Below are 23,801 nucleotides of genomic sequence, written 5' to 3'. Positions count from 1 at the left end.
CTTAGTGCCAATGAAATCCTTGATCCTTAGACGTTTTTTTAAATTATTTTCTTTTATGTGTTTTGTTTGGTTTTGCATAGTAAAAACCCTCTTGGCAAAGTTGTATCTATGTATTCATATCCTCTACGGCACCGTTTTTGGCCATTGTGTCGTGTCTCAGTTTTTTGAGCATCCTGCAATGAACATTGCGGTTTTGAGGCACTTTGTCAAGTTAAATTAGACATTTTTTAAAAAGAAATGCTAAAACAGTTGTTTTTCCATCGTATATTTGTTTGTATTGTGTATTATAGCTGGCGCATTTTATTGGCCAATCGGAATCCAGGATTGGAACGATCAAGCCTTTTTTGACATCAGAACATCAGTCAGTAGACCCGAGGCAAACCCTTGTTTTCACAGGAGCTGTGTTACATTAGTAGCAGAGCCAATAGCACTATGCACTATACGTTTTATTGCCAAACTGTATGTTAATGCTAATCTATGATGCATGATATAATCACTTCTTGTGAAGCGGCAGACAGTCGGTCGAATTAAGAGTCAGACGCAGCAAATCATTAGTGGTTGCTTCCAAAGCCAATTGTTTTGTCAATGAAGCACAAGCTATTGATCATCTTCATTTACATGGAGTGCTCGATCAGCTCCGCGTCAGTGTCAATAATCTGGCCTCTTTGGTTCCAGTTTCATCTATAGTTAGACTCCTGACATCCTTAAGTTTATTACTGATGTTTGAGCAACTTATGTACACTTAGCTATGGCTCCAACAGAATACCTGACTTGTTAGATTGGTATTCTGATCCAGACCCACTGGGTTGGGCAGTGCTGATGCCATGTTTATTACCACAAGACTAATATCCTGTGGAAAGCAAAGTGCCCAGCACAGCGTCTTACCAGAAACATTCTGTTAAGATGGTTAATGTGGCAGGCCAGGCTGTGCCAGCTGAGTGCGGAACACCTAATGAGGATTAATATCTGCCTTTATCACGAGCAGCAGCCACTGCTTTCACTTAACTCCCTTCTCCTTGATGAAGGTAGAGAGGAAATAACTACAGAATGGCCAGTGTGAGAAAGTTTTCTGGTGGGTCTTGATCTTGTAATGTATTTTGGGAACTTAAATGTTAGGTTTTGTGTTATTGCAAATTACAATAAAAATGTACTAGCTTTTTTGTTTGTTTTTTGTTTTATTTTGTTTACTTTGCTTTTTTTTTTGTTAGATTTTTTTGTTTTTTTTGTTTAAGTTTTTCTTATTTCATCTTGCTTTTTGTTTTTTTTCTTTGCTTTGCAGTGCTTTTTGTTTTGCTTTTTTGTTTTGTTTTTCATTTCTATGCTTTTTGTTATGTGTTTTTGTTTTGTTTTCAACAACAAACATTTTTTAAAGTGTTTTGAATTAAGTCTCTCCAGCTCACCAAGGCTATATTTACACAATGCTCACCAAGGCTGTATTTACTTAAAATTTACAGAAAAAACAGTAATACTGTGAAATATTATTGATTTCAAAATAAATGTTTTCTGTTTTAATATCATTTAAATGTAATTTATTCCAAAGCTGAATTTTTAGCATTAATCCAGTCTTCAGTGTCACATTATTCCTCAGAAATTATTCATCTATCAATGTAATGCATCCTTGCTGAATAAAAGTATTCATTCAGACTCATTTCCTTGATTATTTGACATTAATTTATAAATATGTAAAATATAAAATAAAGCTATTTCGACTAACCAATCACTGTTCTGTCTGTGTTTTGCAGGACAAGTCCCCCTTATTGTTGTGTGGATCTTTATTCCTTGAGGACAGGAGAGATGGTCAAGTCCATACAGTTTAAAACGCCCATCTATGATCTGCACTGCAGCAAAAGGTGCATTTACACACATTTTGTCCTGCATTTTACCTCGTAATCATTTTAAATGCAGCATTAAGTTTGTCCACTTTTTTTCTGACTCAATCTCTATACCTTGATGACCATAGGATCCTCGTCGTTAGTCTTCAAGAAAAGATTGCTGCCTTTGACAGCTGCACCTTTATGAAAAAGTTCTTTGTCACAAGTAAGTGCTTCACGTTATAGATGTGTCTGCTGAACTTGACCCTTCTTGACCTTCTCTAGTCTCTGACACAACTCTTCTTTGCGTCTTTGATCTGCAGCTTCGCAAAACAGGAAACCTAGTCTTGATTAATCCTCTTTGCACACTGACTTCATTAAACCCACAAAACCCCATACAACCCTCATACGTGCTGTCACACCAATGAAGCCGTTTTCCCCTGTGTCACTCCTCACGGCTATACGATATCAAAGCTCATCCACAACTCCACAGGCCTGATTGTTTACACAAATGGTTTTTGTTTTATAATGTGTCAGGGCTGGACATTACCAGAAACGTCTGTGTCAAGCTGCCATTGTGTAGCGTAAACAATAACAAACAAATGCATATTGTCACTCAGCCCAGCTCTAGCACATAAGGAGCAATTTCCTCTCCTCCAATGTAGACCACGGGCGAAATCCGAATGGCTTTTTTGCACCCTTGAAGGAGATGATGCTCAATAAGGTCCCAACTCTCATGTGCGTGACTGGTCTTCGTATATAGTTTCAGAAGAATAAACTGTCCATGTCACCATGTGAAACCAGGCCTCTGCTGCCCACTTAAGCAATCGTCTGTTGTAAATTGCCATTAGTGTTGTTTTAATGGCTCTCATTGTCTTTCTGACTTCCCTGTCAACGTCTGCGCCACAGGAAACGGGCATGGTCAATAACCCTTTACATCATTAATAGCTTCTCTAAAGCTTCCTCAACATAGGAAGAACAAGACTAGATGTATTTTTCAAAGTGACAGACTGAAGCCCATAGTTATTATAGTTAACTAAACTATATAAAAAAAAAGTTCCTTAATGTAATTTCCGGAATATAAATCACGTTTTAACATGCTGCGACTTATATTTCAAAGCAAAGAGCATACATTTGGATTTGTGCCGAATGAGAATGAGCCTAAGTTTATTTGTATACAGCACATTTCTCACACTGATAGTTTTAGTTTCGCTTTAAATAAAATTGTTTAGACTTGGCTTTTATAACAAATTTTGTTTATAATGAATGCCACTATGACTTATGCTTGTTTTATACATACATTTTTAATTCCTACTCTTTTCTAAATACTTTTCTATTACAAAAAAATAAATAAAATAAAAATCAGCTAGTTGCCAAGGAAATATTTCTCATTTTCAATTAGTTAAACTCAGTGTACTAAAACAAATTTAAAGCTGAAAAAAAAAAGAAAAACACAAAAAATATAAAAATGCCGAGAATACACAAACAAAATTACTAAAACAAACGGAAATTAAAATTAAAACAGAAAAATTAAACAAATTCAAAATAATTATAGAATTTATAATAGTATCTCTGTGATACTAAAATAACACTGCCTAAGACACTGAACAATACAAAATATGGAGTTCTTATGTCTTTTATGGAGTTCACTGTGTCCCACTGGCCTGTTGTTTCTCATTACTTTTGTTTTTTTGTGTTTTTTTTTGGGTGGAAGCATTGAATAAGGTCTTCTCTTTCTGGCTGAGAGATCACAAAACAATGGTGAAAATCACCCAACTCACAGGATGTGTTAAACATACGTTATCTCACTGCATTGGCTCCCTCCACTTTGGAAAGGCACAAAAGGCTTTTGCATTACTGCGCTTGTGGCTTACCTCAAGCCCCATTCACCCGAGTTTCAGATCCAGTCTCTACATCCTAAATTACTGTCTGCGTATATTTTATATTCACTCCATGCTATAAATTACTGTCAGCGCACTTCACACTGTGATGTGCACTTGCATAACCTTTCCGTGTGCAAAGGCAGAGAAAGATGTTTGGTGTTTCTGTGCTTATTTATTAGGTTTAAGACCTTATCTGATTTGCATTTGCTTGCGTGTTTGCCCTGTTTGTATGTGTCCCACATGGGATGTACAGCTACATTATCCTGGCATGTGGAATTAGTACAGATTCTATGGCTGTATTGCTCTCATGGGTCAATCTGTCTGGCAGTTAATAAGCTGAGGAGCCATCCTACTGTCACAAAATGCCATAACCCTTATTTAACCTCTGGTATTACTCTAACCCGAAGCTCTAGTAAAACACAGTCTTGGGCAAGATGCTGCTATGATGGATAATTGAGGTGTTCATTGTGCTGTTATTTAGTTTATCTCTTATTATATTTGTGTGTTTCCCTTTGTGTTGCAGGCTGCTACCCCTGTCCTGGGCCCAACCTCAACCCTATAGCTCTGGGAAGCCGGTGGTTGGCCTATGCTGAGAACAAGGTAGTACAAACACCTAGTATTTTAAACAACTCCAGATGCACCCAAAATACCTTTTTATTTTATTTTATTATTTTTTTTAAAGAAAGACAACATTTATTTTTATTTTTATTATTTTATTTTGTTTAGTAACACATTTTGCTGTGCCCCATCCAGATGTTTTTAAGCACAAGAAAATGCCCTTTGTAAACCCTCAACAACACCTAATAGTCAGCCTAATAGTTTAGGCCATCCTTAAGATGGAATTGTTGCTGATAGTTTTTTGCTTTGCTTAACCTTAAATCAAACTGCAGCCGTTTTATGAATGTTTTATTTCTTACGAATTGCACATATCATTATAAAGACAATGTGTGTCATATCAATATGAGCTAACAATATAATATGACATATTATTATTAAGTAGACCCTTGATTCACCATCATTTATGTAATGGGTGCGGTTTGTTTGCCTTAGAGAGACCACTTGCTGCTTAATAATGGACAGATGGGACAGTGTGTCTGGGCAAAGGTAATGAGTTTCTGGCCAATGGCAGTTGAAGTGTTGTATAGGTCTGGGACATGGACCCTAGAGGGAGTGCGTTGTAGAATGGGGCTAAAGAACTGTTTGTTGTCCTAATGGCATCCTCCTCCTCCTCCTCTTACTCACCGTGCCCGCCTGCAGACGTCCTGGCGCGGGCTGTGACAGGCCTCTGTGGGTTAATGAGTGCTGGGGAGCTGAAAGGTTCTGGATGATAATGTGACTCTGTTCTGTCTCTGTTTGTGTGTGTGTGTGTAGCTGATCCGGTGTCATCAGTCCCGTGGTGGGGCCTGTGGAGATAATGCCCAGTCCTACACTGCCACTGTCATCAGTGCTGCTAAAGTGAGTATGCACTTCTTACTGCTGCCGTGACAAGTCACAGACCTCAACACGTGGTAGTTGCATGAAGAAGTATTTGCTCACCTAAGCCATAAATAAATGTCAGATAGATAGAATAAGCAAACTTTTATAGTAATGCATTTCACCAAAAAAAAAACTTTGGTAGGTATTAATTATAAAAAAAAATGTATACTTGGACACTAAAACATTAATAGGTTATTTAGGGTAAAATGTTAAAACCTGTCGAGTTTAGAGAAAAGCATTATTTATTTGTCTAATCCATCCATTCTAATTCCATATATTTTGAGTGGTTTTAGTGTCCAAATATGATTTGAGGCCACATTGACACATTAGTCCACATGTTTGACCAAAACTTGTGGCATGATTTGTGCACAGATTATTTCAGTTGTGTCTTGCTGACTTCTCGTTCTCGCATTATTCATTTTGTTTTATGATTAAAACCAGCCATTCTTTTGTAAAATTTGACATTTATCAGATTGGTACTGTTGGGACGCTGCGTTTAAAAATCATTCAATATGGTGATGAAATCATAACTGTTCATTACACTGGCCAAACTTTTTAATGTTTTTTTTTTATTATTATTTAAAACTGTTACACTTTAAGGACATTCAGTATCATCACACTTTTATTTTTAAGACACGATTGGCCCTGTAATCCTTAGCTGTGTCACATTAATTCATGATAAGCTGATTCCTTGCCTTGGAAACAGGTTTAAACCTTTTAAGTTTTATCTGGCTCCTGCAATTGTGTTTTTTCTTTGCACTTACTTGTGTATTTTCAGTCATGCTTTCTTTCCTGTTTGCTACGCTCTAAATGAAGCTCATAATGTGTGCTGTTCCACTCACTTTATTCACCATATAGCATCCCAGAGCGGTCTTGGCGTAGTCCTCAGTGATTCAGAGACCCACTGGAGTTCATTTAGTGGTGCCAAAACCTTGGTGCTTAACCTTTCATATGGTTCCAGTCTCCTCTCCTTGTTGCTTAATTGATTTATTAAGCCCACATCTGTATTCCCCGGCCGCCGGCCTGATCACCGCCTAACGAGCGCTAACGGCTTACGTGAGAGAAGTGCCATTAGCCTTAATGGCGGTATACATCAAAAGGAGCACAGCAAAGGTTAGCAGAGAGGAAAACAAGGTTAAAAAAGCCTTGATATGCAGACAGGCCGTCTGCAGACGGGGCTGTGATTTATAACCATCTCCTCCACTCTGACACACGGTCCCTGTGCTGAGTGGCTCTGAGTGCGGCCGTCTGGGGGCCAGGGGGCCATCTCCCATCAATCCTGTAACACAATCACAAAAAACGAGGGGGAGGGTGTCTTTTGCAAAATTGAATTCTTGCAAGGCACAGATTGTGTAAATGAGTGCGATGTGACCAAAAGAGAGATGTCATTGTGCCAGCCGCAAGTCTGCATGAGCGGGGTGCCCCAGGGCTCTGTTTTCAGACCTCTGCCGTTGTGAACTGTGTTTGGGGTAAGTGGATAGCACAGCTTAAGTAGGGTCTCCTCTAGTTCTCACTTAATGGAGTGAGCTTTGCTCTATGTGTGTGCCTGTCTGCCAAGGCCCCGGAGAGCTTAATCAGGCATTCAGGCCAAGCGGCAACGTCAATACCTTATGGCGCCTGTGTTTGTTGGGCCCTTTGGAGAATGCTCTGACAAGCCCACTAACTGACCGAGTGTAAATTGCTTTGCCCATCAATTATTAAGAGAAGCGTTTGCCTCCTAATTGATCAACACTAATGTGTTTTCTAATCACTGCAGTTAGAGTTTTTAGTGCTAATCCAAACAGTCCCCATTGATCAGGGTCGGCAAGGGGAGGGGGCCGCTGGCTGGTGGCAGACACTGCACTGACTGCCGTGCCAGAAATCGGACATCTCTTCTCAGCTCTCTGCTCAGAGTAAACATCGACACCCACTCGCACAAACAATAACCGTTAGCCTACACCGCTAACTCACACACCTGTCTGTTGACATTGCCTCAAGCAACACTGGATGCAAACATGTTTTTTAGGTCATTGCTCAACAAAATCTCTGGATGTGCGAACATTGTTTGCTGTATTGATTTGAGTGTTGCAATAGTACTTATGTTTAGCTGGCACAAATGTTGCTGAATTACATGTTTTTCTTTCAACCCTTTGCATGAATTATTAAATATTAAAATATAGGTTCCATTTTACTTTAAAACATCTAATTATTCCACTTTTTTCCAACTTAATTTTTACAAAAGCTAAAACTAATTAAATTTAGTATGCATTTCAAGGTGTCTTGTTCTCAGCACCTTGGGAATGTATTGTACTAACATTTAACGCATTGATAGATCTTTAAAGGGATTGGTCACCCAAAAATTCTGCCGTTACACCCCCTCATAGCATTCCAAACCTATTAAGACCTTGTTTCATCTTTGGAACACAAATTAAGATATTTTTGCTGAAGTCTGAGAGCTTTCTGACCCTGCATAGACGGCAATGCAACTGAAGGCCCAGCAAGGTATAAGGACATCGTTAAAATACTCCATGTGACATCGGTGGTACAACCGTACTTTTACGAAGCTTCAAGAATACTTTTTGTGTGCAAAGAAAACAAAAATAACTTAATTCTTAATTCAACAATTTATTCTCTTCCGTGTCAGTCTTCGACGCATGTTCACAAGAGTACCACGGTGCATGCATGTGGTGCTGCTGACTGGGCCTTGAATGTTTCAGTTGCATTGCTGTCTATGCAGGGTCAGAAAACTCTCAGATTTCAGGAAAAATATCTTAATTTGTGTTCCAAAGATGAATTTAATTGCCCCAACTTTATTTTCGTTACTTTTTGTACAAATGAAATTTTAGTTTCTGTGTTTCGTATTTAAAAAAATTCTCTGCATCACTATCATATACCACTACAGCTTTTTGATTTTTAAATATTTTTTAAAGTTGTGTATCTGTCTTCCTGTCAGACGTTGAAGACGGGCCTGACAATGGTGGGTAAGGTCGTGACCCAGCTCGCCGGTACATTGCCATCAGGGGCACCTGATGAGGAGGGCACTGCACATAGTGGCACCCGCCGCAGCCCTCACCAGCCTGGTGTGGTCACCATCATAGACACACACACAGTGGGAGAAGGACAGGTAAGAAATGCTCACTCATACATAATGTGTATGTTTTTTTCCAGGGATGGAGGCTTGTGAATGATGGGATTTCTAGCACGCAACAGTATCACAACAGTGTGTCTGTTTATGGTACTTTCTTCATCCATCTGACCTTGATCCGAAAGAACCCGGATTCATTCCCTTTTTTATCCGAGATAAATAATCCATTAATCCCATTCATAACTCATTCAGTATTAGTGCTTCTTGTGGCCCAAGGGGTTTGTCATCACCTTGTCATAAGAGCACATGCTTTCCCCGTTCATTCATAGACTCCGTGCCAGGCCGCAGTCTCCTGATCTCATGATTTAGCCACTTCCTGTGGCTGTTTCCCCCTTGGCTGGCACAACCATAACCTTTTAGCATGAGATCACAGGCAGGTCATTGCAGAAGCATTATGGAAAAGGTGTCTTTTTTCCTTTTCCACCAAGGCCTGAATGTGTGTTAAAAGAGGACATGTAGGTGTGTGACACATGAGCACTTTAATAGAGCACTAAGTTTAAAGGCTAACTTTAATATTTGCAGTTCTTCTGTTCAAGGATTTTTACTTGGAGAAAGGTTAAATTGGAACAGGTTTTGCTATCCTGTTGATTCTGACCCATGTAAATAGATCCTCCCATTTAGTGGGCTGTTAAAAATGTGATAGTTAAACCCTCGATTCCCCGGAGAGTCTACCGCGACCTGATTGACATGTTACTCTTATTTAGAGGTGTGATTTTATTGTGCTTATTTATTAACCTACACCGCTCTGATTTACCAGAGTCAACACTTTCTAAGAGAGGTTTCCTGTGTTTATATCGCCATCCGCTCCAAATCCAACCTCACAAGAAGCTGTGCTCCTCCCAAAGCGGACTAGTTATGTTTTCAATGTTCACACAAAGCATCTTTATGGAATTTACTGTCAGTGCCATTCTCCCGTGACTCCAGCAGTGGTCTTGGCATTTTTTCCCATCTCCCCCACTCCCAGTCTCAGGGGACACGCCCCACCCCCTCATCATCATCATCATCATCCAGCTCTTGCAGCTCTGTATTTCCTGCAAGAAGTTTATTTGCTCTTTGGAGATATCCGCACACTAATCCTTTTCCAAAGCAACAGTATATTCCTGTACAGAAAAACATTGTCTGTTTTTGCCCCTAATAAAAGCGATCTGGTTTATGTCACAGGGGCATTTTTTGCAGTCTGAAATAAATGTCTGGGTTTTAGAGCAAGGCTGTTTTCTGTTTGGACTGGATCCTATTAAAAGCTGCCTTGCTCCTTAATGCAACACTCTGCTAGATTTATCACTCTTCTCTCCGGCTGTCTCATGTCTGGGCTTAGTTATAATCTCTTTCATGAGCAAACTTGGAGGACCACTGACCAGAGAATAGCCCCTTATGAGCAACACACTCTCCTTTTTCTTTCTTTCTTTTTTGCTTTCGAGTTTGATAGGCTATTTGAAAGATATCAGAATTTATATTGAATTTTAATATTTACACCCATTTTGGAGAAATGTTTGATATTTAAAATGCAAAAAAAGTTTTACTACTGATTTTAATTTCATATTTGGTTTATTAAATAAAAATTAACATTCTCATTATTTTTTATTTTATTTAATTTTTACTTTTGTACTTTTTGTTGTTATTTTTATTCATTTATTTTTAGTTTTGTTCTTCATATATTTTATATTTGGTTTATTGAATAAATAAAGAAAAAAATAACATTGTTTATTTTCTTTCTTTCTTTCTTTCTTTCTTTCTTTCTTTCTTTCTTTCTTTCTTTCTTTCTTTCTTTCTTTCTTTCTTTCTTTCTTTCTTTCTTTCTTTCTTTCCTTTTCTTTTGTTTTCCTGTAGTAATGTACATGAGTGGATAAATTACGGATTCATGTTACAGTTCTTTTAACTGGGAGCTATTAATCTCTTTTGGGTATCAAAACGTGAAGAGATACTATAGAGTTTCTTCCTGCTGTGTTTGTTTTAACTCCTTCAACATTGCACTTTTTCTTCCTGTCTGACACAGAACTGTTGCGATGTGGGCTTTGGCAGAATATGCACATTGATCACAGTGGTCATGTGGGTTAGTCTTTATTTCTTTGAAGCCGCGTTCATAAGACACACCAACATATTTGCGGACATCTTTTAAAAAATGTCTATTTGATTTCCATAATGAAACTATTTTGCAGAACATGCGTCATTTAAAGCTAAAATCTTCCAGTGTGGATTGAAGTAGACACAAGGATAATTGTTAAGCACCCGCAAGAGGGCAACATGTTTAAGGCTGAGTGACATGTTGGGGAATGGATGATCATCATAAAAAAGTAAAAAAAACACACATGGAGAACTTTTCAGCTCCATACAATGGAACACAACTTGGAACACACTTTGTTTTAAACAAAATGCCAAAGCACATCTTTGTAAAACTGATTAAATCTTATGTAACTGTGAAGATCAGATTGCACAGGCCACTGTAGAGCTAATGACCAGCTATGTGTCTAAAACACTGAGACGTGAGGTAAACAAGAAGTCAGCTTTTATTTATGTAGCTCTGTCAACTTACTGTAGCTTTGTGTGTTTTTTGGGTGTATATGTTTCAGGTTCTTGTTAGTGAGGATTCTGATGGAGAAGGAGTGATTGCGCATTTTCCAGCACACGATAAGCCTATATCCTGCATGGCGTTTAATCCGAGTGGTAAGTGAACACCTCATTTTGATGCCTCACTGAGTCCTACCAAAGCACAAAACAAAAAAAAAGCACTTGGTTGGCAGGAGTTTACTTGGTCTTAAAGGGGACACGTTGTGGCTATCCCTTGCCTATTTGAATTAAAACAGTTTGATATACAATGCATATTTATTCTGTTCACAATGCAGAGTTCTCTTCCTAGTTCACCCAGATCATTTATATAAACTAAACTGCAGCTGTCTTGACCTGCTCTGATAACCAACACTATACTGCACTGGTATGTGGAGGTTAGCCAATCATAAAATAGTGCATTTTCATATTGAAGTCTTAAAGGTACAGTAGCAACCTATTCAAGTGGATAGTTAAGATTCTGTCATCTTTTACTTATCTTTATGTCTTTTCAAAACCTTTATATTTCTTGCTTTTGTGGAGCACAACTGTAAGTATTAAATGACGCTTTTCCATATGGTCTTTCAAAGTTAAATTTTAAATTTAACAGAATTATTATTTTTGGTTGAGCTATTCCTTTAATTCTAAGGGTGAACTAAAGTTTGACTGTTTTTAATGCAGGAAAGGTTATCTGATATTAAAAGTGGACTTCAGGAAAAAAAAAGAATGATACAAAAGTGTAAAATAAGGCCCATTTGAGAAGGCGATGGCAGTGTCAGTCATGTCACCTTTTTACATGTAACCTCATCTTGTTCCATAAGCGTTACTGTCTGCTTGGCCCTTAAGATCTGTTGTTCTGAAAAGCAGCCATTGTGTGTCTTCTGATGAATATACCCCCAGGCACATAGGTCACTGTCATTTCTCCCTCTTTTTCCTCTCTATCCGTCCTTCGCTTTCTTCCCTTTTGTCTCTTCTTAACACGTAGTGGAATATTTAGTGCTGCTCATTGATCTTGTTCCTGTCTGTCTCTCTTGAAGTGGATTGAGGTCAACAAAGCCCTAGGTCTCTTTTAAATGAAATACCCCAAGCTCTGAACAGGTACAGTTTCATACCTTAAAGATGAGAAGAGCCGTGCTATTCAGAAGGCGCAGGACAGGCTCATAATTCTTAGCGCATTTAGACAGCCACGTCACAACATGCTTTAGTCATTATAAGGGCTGTTATTCATTACCTGCTGGATTTTGCACCTTGATTTTTATTTATATTCAGGATTTATTTCATTTCATTTTATGATTCTTTCCTGCTTGAGCACCATGACTTTGCCACTAGGCCATGGCTCCAACTGTTTCTTGGATTTTATGGAAAAATACAGTAAAACAATGGTATCATTGCCCTCAACCCACCCTTGAACGATCATCTTGGCTCATTTTGATAGGCAGTTATCTGATCACTTTTCAATTTTACATATAGTCATGTTTGTTTCTCCGGATATCCAGTCCAGTCACAATGGCTCATTGTATGGTGTGTGTCGCAGATTGTGAGTCCTTCTAATAAGAAGGTGCTGAAAGCTAATGACAGCCATTGCCCTAAGTGAAATCCTTCACATATCTGTCCTTACTGAGAAATACTATGGGAGACTCCATTGAGGATGAGTTATTGTGTACATAAGTATATACCTCTAGGCGCAGATGATTTATGCATCGGGTTACTAAAAGATTGTAAGGAAATGGTGCATATCTTTGTACATCAAAACATTCCTGATGGATGTTCTGTATCAACCGCACAATATTGAACTGATGCCAAGCCATGCCACAAAACTCATGCATGTGAGCTGTGACTGAGCTTGGGTGCAGTAATATTATAAAGAGGATTTATGCAAAGAGTTTAGAACAAGTACATATAACTTATTAATTTATGATTGATTGATTAATTAAAACATTGTAAAATATTGTATTATAAAACTAAATACTTATTTTTATTAAATTTATTTTTATTTAAAATAGATGTATTCTAATTGCAGCTCTATACTGTTATTGTCAATGTCTCATTTGTTTCAAAGGATTTCTGTTTCTATTTTAAGAGAAACTAGATTTTTTTTATCAATACTTAAATGAAATAAGTCAGAAAATTGTCTATATATTATTATATAGGTTATTATTTATTATGAGTAATTTCTCAAGTTATCTATAAAGACTAAGACTAACTTTGTTTGCTTTTAGTAATTGTATTTCTTTTCTGTTTAATTTATTAAATCCTATTCATTCTTTCTTCTCAGTTTGGAAGCCCCATATTCTTACCTTCTAATTCTTCAGCATTATTGAACCATTGCATTCTTTCGATTCATGTAAAAGATGAGCGAATAAAATGCAGTGAATTACACTCTTCTAATTAGATTGTCCTGGTGGCGCTAGGTGGCGCTATTGGTTAACCTTTAGACCTCAGAGTAGCAAGCCACCTTTTTCCCATTAGCACGTGTGGAGCAGGAGGTGGAGGTGAAGTCAGTGTCCCATCACTATGGTCAACTGCACTGGAACTTTCAGCCCAGTAGTCCTTTTATCTTCATGAGTCAGTGAAAAGTGCTATGGATCACGGGACAAAGCAAACACACAGTCAACAATCAAGGCCTGCTCAGGGACATAACTTGTACAAATATTAGTGCAAATGTGTGTTTTTCTTAGATCAGCAAAGAATTGAAGGTCACAATAAAAACAAGTGTGACTACATAACCGTCCTATCTATCTGAAATGCTGCAGGGAGAATTATGTGAAGGGCTCGAGAATAATGGTGTAATGTGTGAGAGACACATTAGCAGTATTATCAGTAAAATTGTGACGATAAGCAATCATATGCCATAATCTTCCAGCAAAAATGTGTTTATGATTTGATAGCTTTTTAAAGGAGTTACGTAATATATCATTTTGGTAACACTTTAGTATTGGGACCCATTCTCACTATTAACTATTTGTTTATTAGCATGCCTAGTAATAACGTATTGGTTATTTATATGTATTTATAAAGCACATATTCTGCATTACCATATTCTACATCGCTAATCCTACCCAATCCCTGAATTTAACAACTACCTTGCTAACTATTAATAAGCAGCAAATTAATATTTTATTGAGGCAAAAGTTGTAGTTAATGGTTTATTAATAGTAAGAGTTGAGCTTTAAAATGTTTTTTGACACACAAAAAAGTTGGTAAACATATTCATGATTATTTATTTAATTAATGTTTGTTATGTACACAACCACTCAAACGTTTGCAGTCGGTAAGATTTTTTTGAAAGAAGACTCTTATGCTCATCAAGGCTGCATTTATTTGATCAAAATACAGTAACAACAATAATACAATGAAATATGACTTCTGTTGTAATATAATTTAAAATATAATAATGTTTTATTTTTATAACGCCTTTCAAGAACCCAAGGTCTCTTTAACAAAATAATACAAGCAATTGGCAAACAAAATACACCAAACAATCATTCATACAAACAAGTGTTGACAACAAGGAGCTACAGATAATTAACAACAAGAGGTCTCGCAATCATATGATGAACATGGATTAGGCTGTCAAGAAAATGGTCATGTGTCATATAGACAGAAGTTGAGAAAAGGGGAAGCAGAGAGGTAAAAAGAGTTATCTAGAGAACAAAGTAAATAGATGAGTTTTAAGTTGAGACTTAAAGGTCTGGAGAGAGGAGACAGCACGAACATTATGGGGCAGCTTATTCCATAGCTTAGGGCCTATAATACAGAAAGCTCTATCACCCACCGTAGAGAGTTTATACTTGAGCACAACAAGCAAGTTATCATTGCTAGATCTGAGAGTCCGTGCAGGAACGTATGGTTGCACTAACTCGACTAGGTATTGAGGTGCGAGGCCGTTATGGGTCTTATAAACTAAGAGTTTGAACTGAATACGTTATGCCACCGGAAGCCAGTCAAGTTGTTGAAGGATGGGAGTGATATGTGCAATTTTTTTATTAAATGTAAGGGCTCGAGCAGCAGAGTTTTGTACCATTTGGAGACGATTAATAACTTTGGCAGGTAAGCTGCTATTTAAGGAGTTACAGTAATCCAATCTAGAGGTTATAAAAGCATGGATAATAGTTTCAAAAAAATTGAGTGACGTATACGAACAATATTTCGCAGTTGGTAAAAGCATATATTAAAATAATAAATAGTAAAATATAATTTAGCCTATTCCTGTGATGTTGAAGCTGAATTTTCAGCAGACATTACTTGAGTCACATGATCATTCAGAAATCATTCTAATATGCTGATTTGTTGCTTCGAGACATTTAACAGTTGTTACTTTTTGTGTGTGAACTTATCACCCTTTTGTCTAACTCTTTGATGAATTTATTTGAAATCTTGTGTAACATTGTAAATGTTTTTTATAATCACTTTTAATTATTTGAATGCCTTAATAGGAGTGTTAAATTGAACTAACTGAAAAATATTGTTAAATACTGAACTTTGTTTGAGAATCACAGCTTTTTGGTTTCTCTTTCTTTAATGTTTTGGTTACTCTGAAGATTTTTGTCCCAGCCTAGGGAGGCCTCAGTGCTGGTCCCCCGAGTGCTGAGCCCCCATTGTGGCTCTTTGTCAGGCGTCCCCTGCCCTCATGTGGAAAGTGCTCTGGGGCGGCTTGTTTTAGATAACAGCGGGGTGCTGTAAACTTCAAACAGTTTAACCTTCACCTGTCAACTTTATTCAGAAATAATGGGATGTGTCTGTTATCACCTCATTTGCTCGGGCATAAATCGAAAGGACTATAATAATTGTTTTGAGTTATGAAATTGTTTGGCACCAGGAAGGCTGGAAGAAATCCCCATAGTCCTCGATACAGAAAAAAGCCTCTATATATGCTGACTAACAAGGTCAGGTTGAACGTTCCCCGAGACTGTTGTTCATGTCCATGCTGTGATTTACGTTCCTGACATCATTAACACATGATTAAAACCAGCTCTTTGAGATTCGCAAGAAATGCCTCCTAAGCATTGTGAAGGAACGTGAACGGCGGCTTGTTTTTTTTTTTTTTTTTTTTTTTTAAGTGAGAAGTTTAGCCTCGTCCACCTAGCCTGACTTGTCCAAAATTAACTATGTTGAAGCCACAGTTGAAAGTGTCACTCTGGCCACAGGCATGATCGCAGCTCCATCCGGACGGTTTTGATTTCAGAAAGGGAAAAGGCCGACTTGAAAAGAAACAATGTGGCGACTTGACATTGACTGGAACGTGCAAACCTCCACTCAAAAAAAAAAAAAAAAGCACTTATGTAAGAAATCCAACTCAACAGTGTGTGTTGGACGAAAAACAGAAGGGCGAGGGTAGAAAATGGCGGCCAGTCGGGTAGCTGGCGCTTGTGCTGTGGTGTTGGAGCTTCTATTCATAGACGCATAATTAAAGGATGCCGCTCCGAACAGCGGCGTGCAGGATTCACTTTAGCCAGAGTATCTGTTTTTCACTCCTTGTCCTCTTCTGCTCTCTCTTCTTCCCTTTGAGGATGTTTCTACAAAGTTTAAATGGCGCTAAACTGGTCTTAATCGATAACAGAGTGAGCGATTGGTGTCAGGGTACGGTTGCGTGCAGTGCGAGGGTGGACAGGTCTCACGACCCATGAGACTCACTGTAATTCTGCTCAATCATGGAACTGATAAGCATCAAGGAATCTGCTCTTGTTAGATAGCTTAGTTTGGCTCAGTTCATTCAGGCAAGTGTTTGCTTACGGGTTCTTAAAGGGGAAGGGTGATCTGAAGTGCCTGTTTGTCTGTTGCGGATGTGGCCTTTCTAGTACCCACTCCCATGAGTCACTTACAAACACCCTGCTGGAGTGTCTTAGATTTTAGATTCATGTTGTCTAGAAAAGAAAATATAGAAAAGCTTAAAAAAAAAAAAGAAAAAGGAAAAAAAAAGGTTATGTAAAAAAAGAGACATATTTAAGAAACATCTTTTTTTTTTTTTATGGTGACAGCAACATAACGACATAATATGCAGTTCTTTCTTTTTCCTTTTCATGCAGAGGTAGCAATTAAAGGAACACTCATTTTCCTACTCCCAAGAGTTAAACAGTTTACTATACTCTCATTCCAGCGTAATAATCAAGGAACTTTGCTGCCGTACCATGGGTGCAGCAGGCGCAGTGATATTACACCTGCTGCATCCATGGTACGGCAGCAAAGTTCCTTGATTATTACGCTGGAATGAGAGTATAGTTCCTAGCCATATCGGCCCAGAAAATCCCAACTTTTCATTTTCCGTCAGTCTTTGTACACGATGTAACTACAGAAGAGTCAAGTTTTAAATAGTGATTTAAATAGAAAAATATTGAAACTCTGGTCATTTTTTCATTTGAGATGCTAATGGTCTAATCCGATTCAATGATCTATGCTAAGCTAAGCTAAAAGTGCTACCGCCAGACCCTTAGATCGGCTGAATGGATTCAAAAATGGTAAAACTCAACTGTTTAACTCTTGGGGACTTGGAAAATGAGCCTATTTCCAAAAAAGGGGAAAAAAGTGTTGAGCCTATTTCCAAAAAAGTGTTCCTTTAGGGATGAATCTGAACTCTTGAAAAAGCTTGTTTGTGGAGTTTAGGAGCTATCATTTGTCAAGATTCACATACAGATTTTTGTGTGTGTTTTAATGGGGCTGTGACCGTGTATCACATTCCATTTTGTGCCGTGCCTGAGCACAGTGGGACAGTCAGCAGGGAGTAAAGGCCCAGGCTGAGATGTCGCCTTTTAATACACATTGCAAGTGAAGAGCGGGACATTAATGGAATTTGCCTGGAGCATGAGCTCTATTTTATAATGGCATTATGAAATCTGATGATGTGCATATAGATTGTTTTTTGTTTTAAATGTCTTTTTTATTTTATTTTATTTTTTTATTAAACTTTGTTCCAATTCTTAATCTAATTATTTTATTTTATTCAACTAAAATAAAGAGTTGACTTTTAATAGAGGCTTTGAGCAAGGATGACCTTGTAGAACAAATATGTTAACCAACAGATTTGTCCTTAAATTACTAAAAATGACTGCAATTTAATTATCTTTATTTAAATATAATTTAATTTAATTTTTAAATATAATTTAATTCTAGTCAGGTAAGCTACGGTGTTGACAATTCTAATTCCAGACATATTAACTGTCCAACAATTAACTGTCTTGGCTGTTTTTTTTTTTTATGGTGTTTCCAAAAGCTGGTAAAAGCAGTGTCTTGTGAAGTCTGTACCTCAGTTTGTAGTTATAAAACCTCAATGGAAGCATCCTCCCTGATCCCTCCCTTCATTCCTCTTGACCTGAGAAGAGTTACTTCTCTTCTTCACCTCTAGTTTCTAGCTTGTTTTTGTAGGAAGGATTGCCTGTGTGGACCACGTTTTTACTGACAGCTTTATGCTTTTACGCTTAGAGGCTTTTTAGCAGTTGAATTAGTTTGGTTGGCCGGTTGACTTTAGTCTCCAAAAGTTCCACCAGATTCCCAAGGAACATCCGACGTTAGTTTTCCAAACACCTAAGCTGCAATGAATGATCCATTGTCCTGAGAAAATCCTAAGGTCATCCCCCAAATTAAGGGCATTAACATTAAATCGCAGTATAAAGAATTGTGGAATCTTATTTGCTGTGGTAAATGTTTCAGAGGATTAATTAGCTAACAGAACCCTTTAAAATAAAAGAGAGCGCTGAAATGGAAAGAGATTATAGCGACTGTCTGTTTCCTGAGAAAGGATTACTCTCTTTCCATACTCCTCCTTTCTGCAGTCAGACTCTTATCTAGAGATTGCGGTTTAGCTCATTTATTTGGGGCTTTCAAAAATCACACAAAGGCCTGTTTTAGGCTGACTAAGCTTTTCAAGGAGACTGTGCTTTTCCACCGCTGAGTGTAAAATAGATTTGTACTGCTGTCAAGCATCAACTGCATTTTGTGGCCGTAGACAGATCCACAACAAGAACCTACGAGAGCGATTTCATGGCTACATAAATTGTTAGCTGAGGATAACAAGGCAGTGTTCACAATTAACACTTGGCAAATGTCACATGATGCAATTTTATATATATATATATATATATATATATATATATATATATATATATATATATATATATTGGCATCGTATATAATGTTGTCATTTGGACTACAACATATTGTGAGAATGACAATCTGACTGGTTTAAATAACATTGAGTGAATCTAATCATACAAAATTATTTACTAAAGAAAATAATTTTGTCTTGGGTAACTTTTTTTATTAACTTTTATCTCAGAGTAAACTTTTTTTTCTTTCCAGAACTCAGTGGCCGCACATATGAAAACCATCTTCATCTCTTAATTAGCCAATTAAACACCACATAATAACATGAAGATACACACACACATATACACATTCATACATACACTGGCTACATATATATATATATATATATATATATATATATATATATATATATACAAATATAACTAATCTGTTAGTTACTGAGAATTTTTTAAAATTAAATTAGTTACTTATGAAAATTAATGATTACAATGGTTGAATGAATGAAAATGAATATTTTCTGTAAAATTAATTTGTTGTTTTGCCTGTTTTTGATGTGCACAATGTCTCCTGTTATCTTAAGGGCATTTAGTAAAGTGATGCTATTCTGATACTTTTGATTCGTTCTCCTTTGGATTTGCAGCGCATCACATCTGCCAATTACATCAATTCACATTGCCGCTGAAACTGTCTAAGCCCCGTTCACACTTTTGTCGCTGCATGTTGCCAGGGGCTGGCGATGAGGTCGCTATAGTGAGCGTTCCCACTACTTGTTGCCTTGACAGCGAATCAGGTTTCTTGCTAAGTACAAACATTTTGATGGCAAAAGACTAAATATAATCTAACTCTAATTTAAATCCGTACACAAACAAAAATGAATGAGAAACAGAGCCTACTTCCTCTCCATTGAAATGAATGGGATCGTGTCGCTTTGTCTGGCGACAAGTGCGACAGCGGCCGTTGGCGACCAAGTTGCCACCATGGCGAATGATAAAAATGTATTCCAGTTTTTAAAAAATTGTGTTCCAGTGCTGTGCTTTAAAATTAAATTATTATACTTAATTTAAGTGATGAAGAATTTTAAAAGACTGTAATCACTGAGTATGACTGTACACTGTAAAAAAAAAGTTGAGCGAACTTAAAATTAAGGCAACCAGCTTCAGCAGATTTTTGAGTTTTCTCAACTGTTGAGAATCTCCTACAAAAATAAGCTGAGAGAACTCAAAAATCTGCTGAAGCTGGTTGCCTTAATTTTAAATTCGCTCAACTTCTTTTTTTTTTTTCTTTTTTTTTTGAGTGTAGGTTAACCCTGCCTGCATAAAATGATTAACAGTTAAAAACAATCATTAGAAATTTAGAAAAGTAATAAAAAATAATTGAATGTAATCAATTATATTACTTTATTAAAGTAATTGAAATAGTTACACCACTTGTTACATTTAAAAAAAAAAATTACTTTTAATCTGTAACCTTCCCAACAATATATATCATTATTAGGGCCGGGACTCGATTAAAAAAATTAATCTAATTAATTAGAGGCTTTGTAATTAATTAATCGAAATTAATCGCATTTTAATCGCATATAAATATTTGACCTGAGAACAGTGAGAAGTAAGTTTTTTTTATATGGATTTTTAAATTTCCCATCCACAGGGCCAACCAAAGCGGTCTCATCAGCTTCTTTGTCCATGTTCATTGTGGTTTGTTTTTGGCTGTTTCTCAATATGCGTTCTTCAGCGATCTTGCGTCCTTGTGTTCTCGTTCTACGTCATCATTAACCGTCGAAGTTCAGTTCCAATTCTCAAGAACGCAAGTATAGAGGATGCATGAAAGTGCCCGGATATGTTCTTGAAACTGAGGATGCATGGAGTGCAGACTTGAGAGAATCGAGCCGTTAGAAATCCCAGAAGACGCTGTGGGTGGCCGGTGTACGTAAGCCTGTAAGCTTTAAAGTCGCTCTCACAAATACTTAACGGCTCTTCAAGTTGAAAGTAAACATTTATCGTTTTGTTTTGGTTAATTTTAATAAAGTTATAAGACCCGGAGAAAGTCTGCATTTTTATTGGCATATTAAAATGAATCTTAACAGTAAAACATATAACGCTGTAAAATAAAACAATACAATTATATGAAAGTAATATCTATAATAGTATGAAATGTTTTAAGTTATGACATTTTGTAATATTTATTGTTCATTGGTCGCTGCTTATGCTGAGACTATGCGGTCAGTTAAGCAGGAATGCAGTACATCTCAGTTCTCATAAGTGTGCGTTCTGTGTTCTCGCGTCCTTCCGAGTTCGTTCTTCCAAGGAAGCTTGGCAAGACCCATAGATATATATATATATATATACTGACTAGATGTCGCCTTGGGCCTCTAAGCATGCATCAACATCGCCGCCATCTTGGGTCGGGGATCTGAAGGAAGCGCCAAAGTTTCCCAGCATTCAGATCAACTCTGAAGATGCCGGACTTTTGTGCTGTAGTAGATATTTTCATGAACTGGATGTTTTCAAAGAATGGTTAACCTGTTATATACTGTAGCCTAATCATTTAATAAGCTGTTGTAAATACTGGAAGATGTTTTCACACTACGTACGCACGTTATGTTTGTTTTTGTGTTATATAACCATTTTACGCTGGGTCATTGTATTGCAGGCTTGCTGATGTACAAAATAAACCAGTACAATTCAAATGTTTCAATTAACATGTATTTTTAAGTATGGATATCACACCATTGTAGCCATTTTGTGTGCAGTAGATTAGGCTAAGGTAAGTAACAATAGTTAATTTTAAGTTCACTGAAGTGGAAGAATAATAAACTTACACCTAGTTTTGAAGTAGATTAATATCAAAAGCTTCAATTTTCTCTGGACTCGATCATAAATACATGTCTGTCAGTTGGAACAAACCAAAAAACTAAGAAAAATCATTTGAGATTTGGACGATTTATGATGATTTAATTTCTGCCTAGATGCAGATGTTAGGTTCCCCATCCTAGCATTCTGAGGTCTGTTGGTCAGGAAGTCCATAATTTTTTTTTTTCCCGCTTTGTTTGTTTAACTCTTGCCTTTAACTCTTTAAATTTTGCTCTATTATTTATTTATATTTTATATATACTTTATATTATTCATGTTTTTTTCATATCACTATCAGCATCCTTGTAATTGTTTTGTGCATTGTAGAACAAATTAATTAGTTATGTAGGTGTGTCCAAGTATTGTATTGTATATGATATATCACATATTTATGATAAAACATATATATAAGTAAAATAATTAATCTATGTTCTATCATAAATATATGTCTGACATTTATAATAAACCAAACGGCTTGAAAATCGGTTGAAAATTAAGCAAATTAAGGTGATTTTAATCGTTGATAGTTCTCTGCCAATGTTAACTAATGCAGAGTAGACGCGGCTTCCCCCGACCCAAGATGGCGGCCGCGCTGACGCATCGTTCCTATGGACAGCAGCGTCAGAGGCGACATCTAGTCAGTATATATATCTATGGGCAAGACCGGTCTCCACGAGAACGCAAGTCTGAACGCTAGTTGGTGCTCCAGTATAATCGGTCCGCCGAAACTCATCCAGTGAGAAACGTTCCGCGGAGCAAAAATAAGTGCGATTAAAATGCGTTAAAAAAATTTAACGCGTTATTTTTGTGTAATTAATTAATCTAAATTAACGCGTTAAAGTCCCGGCCCTAATCATTATATATCATTAGACGGAATTTCCTCCGAAAACGTGAGTAAAAAAAGTGTCCAGATTCCGTGTGGGCCTAGTGATAACCTCTACATCCATCCTTCCTTAATGGACGTGACCTCGTGGTCACCTTGGTTACACTGATTCTCTAGAAGGCGAATTTCATTGAAGTGTTGTATTAAAGTAATGATTGCCTCCTGCCGAGAAAAGGCCTTTATGAGCTATTAATATTCAAGCGCTTACAGGTGGTTTGGCTGTAAAGCAAATACATAAACATTCTCCTTCGTTACACTTGAATGTGGATCCAATGAACCGTGGGCACCTTTTTCCTCCTCTCACCTACTCCGCCGCCCCCCCCCCCCCCTCCTCAAAGCTCTCAATTGAATTGTGGATGTGGTTTCGTAGCTAAGAGCGTTGAGTGCCTCTCCAAGCCAGCATGCCCACAGGAGCAGTGTACCATGTTTAAAGAGCATATCCTTGGTAACAACGTGCCTAGATAAACAGTATCCCTGGCCGCACGACTCTGTGAGACGTGCTCGCAAGCCCCCTCTGGAATCTGCAGCAGTCATCCCTGCTGGCCAGAGGAATGGAAACTGGAGACGGCATTACATCTGCCCGGCTCACCGCGAAACACTGCACAGTCACCGCGCCAGGCCCCAATCCGCCACCCCGTCCTCGACTCCACACACGCACACACACACACACACAAGCCGCCTCCAGGTTGGATCAAACAGCCCAGCTTTTAGAAGTTCTCACTTAGTCTGTAAAAGATTAACAAGTTATTGACTGCATGTTGACCCATACCGGTCTCCTCCTCTCCTTAGTACTGTTATCTGATGGTTGGAGTGAGGGTGGCCTCCGGACTAAGTGAGTGTTGCTCGCTCCAGGCTTGAGTGGGCGGCTTTGATGTGAGATGTGCAACCCTGTGTGTGTGTGTGTTCCACAGCTTTCATAAACACCTCCACAAGTGCAGCATGACAGGAGAGGAGGCCGTCCAATGGACTCACAAAGGACCACAAACACACATGTGGGCAGCCACAAGGACAAAATGCTGTGATTGATGTGTTTATTTGTTCTTTTTTCGTGTCTGCAGTATTAGAGCGCACCGATTCCCAGCGTCCGCCCTTTAAAGGTTTATCCACATGTTTATAATTTGAGATTTCCTCTTTTTCAAAGGTCTTAGACAAGTGTTGTTAATTTGAAAGGGATACTTTTGTTTCAGTTCT

The 23,801-nt window shown here is 37.6% G+C and overlaps 1 protein-coding gene across 3 annotated transcripts in view; it reads left to right on the top strand.

Annotated features, from left to right (window-relative positions):
• LOC306853973 (BCAS3 microtubule associated cell migration factor) overlaps positions 1-23,801 on the top strand; it is a 252,960-nt gene that overhangs the window by 29,724 nt on the left and 199,435 nt on the right. For all 3 annotated transcript variants that reach the window (XM_079391712.1, XM_079391713.1, XM_079391714.1), the window contains exons 8-13: positions 1,743-1,850; positions 1,961-2,037; positions 4,218-4,294; positions 5,066-5,149; positions 8,103-8,273; positions 10,862-10,955. In XM_079391712.1, the coding sequence (XP_079247838.1) occupies positions 1,743-1,850; positions 1,961-2,037; positions 4,218-4,294; positions 5,066-5,149; positions 8,103-8,273; positions 10,862-10,955 (611 nt within the window). The remainder of the gene's footprint in view (positions 1-1,742; positions 1,851-1,960; positions 2,038-4,217; positions 4,295-5,065; positions 5,150-8,102; positions 8,274-10,861; positions 10,956-23,801) is intronic.

The sequence above is a fragment of the Barbus barbus genome (assembly GCF_936440315.1).
Source record: "Barbus barbus genome assembly, chromosome: 34".
Taxonomy (NCBI): Eukaryota; Metazoa; Chordata; class Actinopteri; order Cypriniformes; family Cyprinidae; genus Barbus; species Barbus barbus.
Note: the sequence above shows the minus strand (reverse complement) of the source record. Positions and strands in the feature narration are given on the sequence as shown.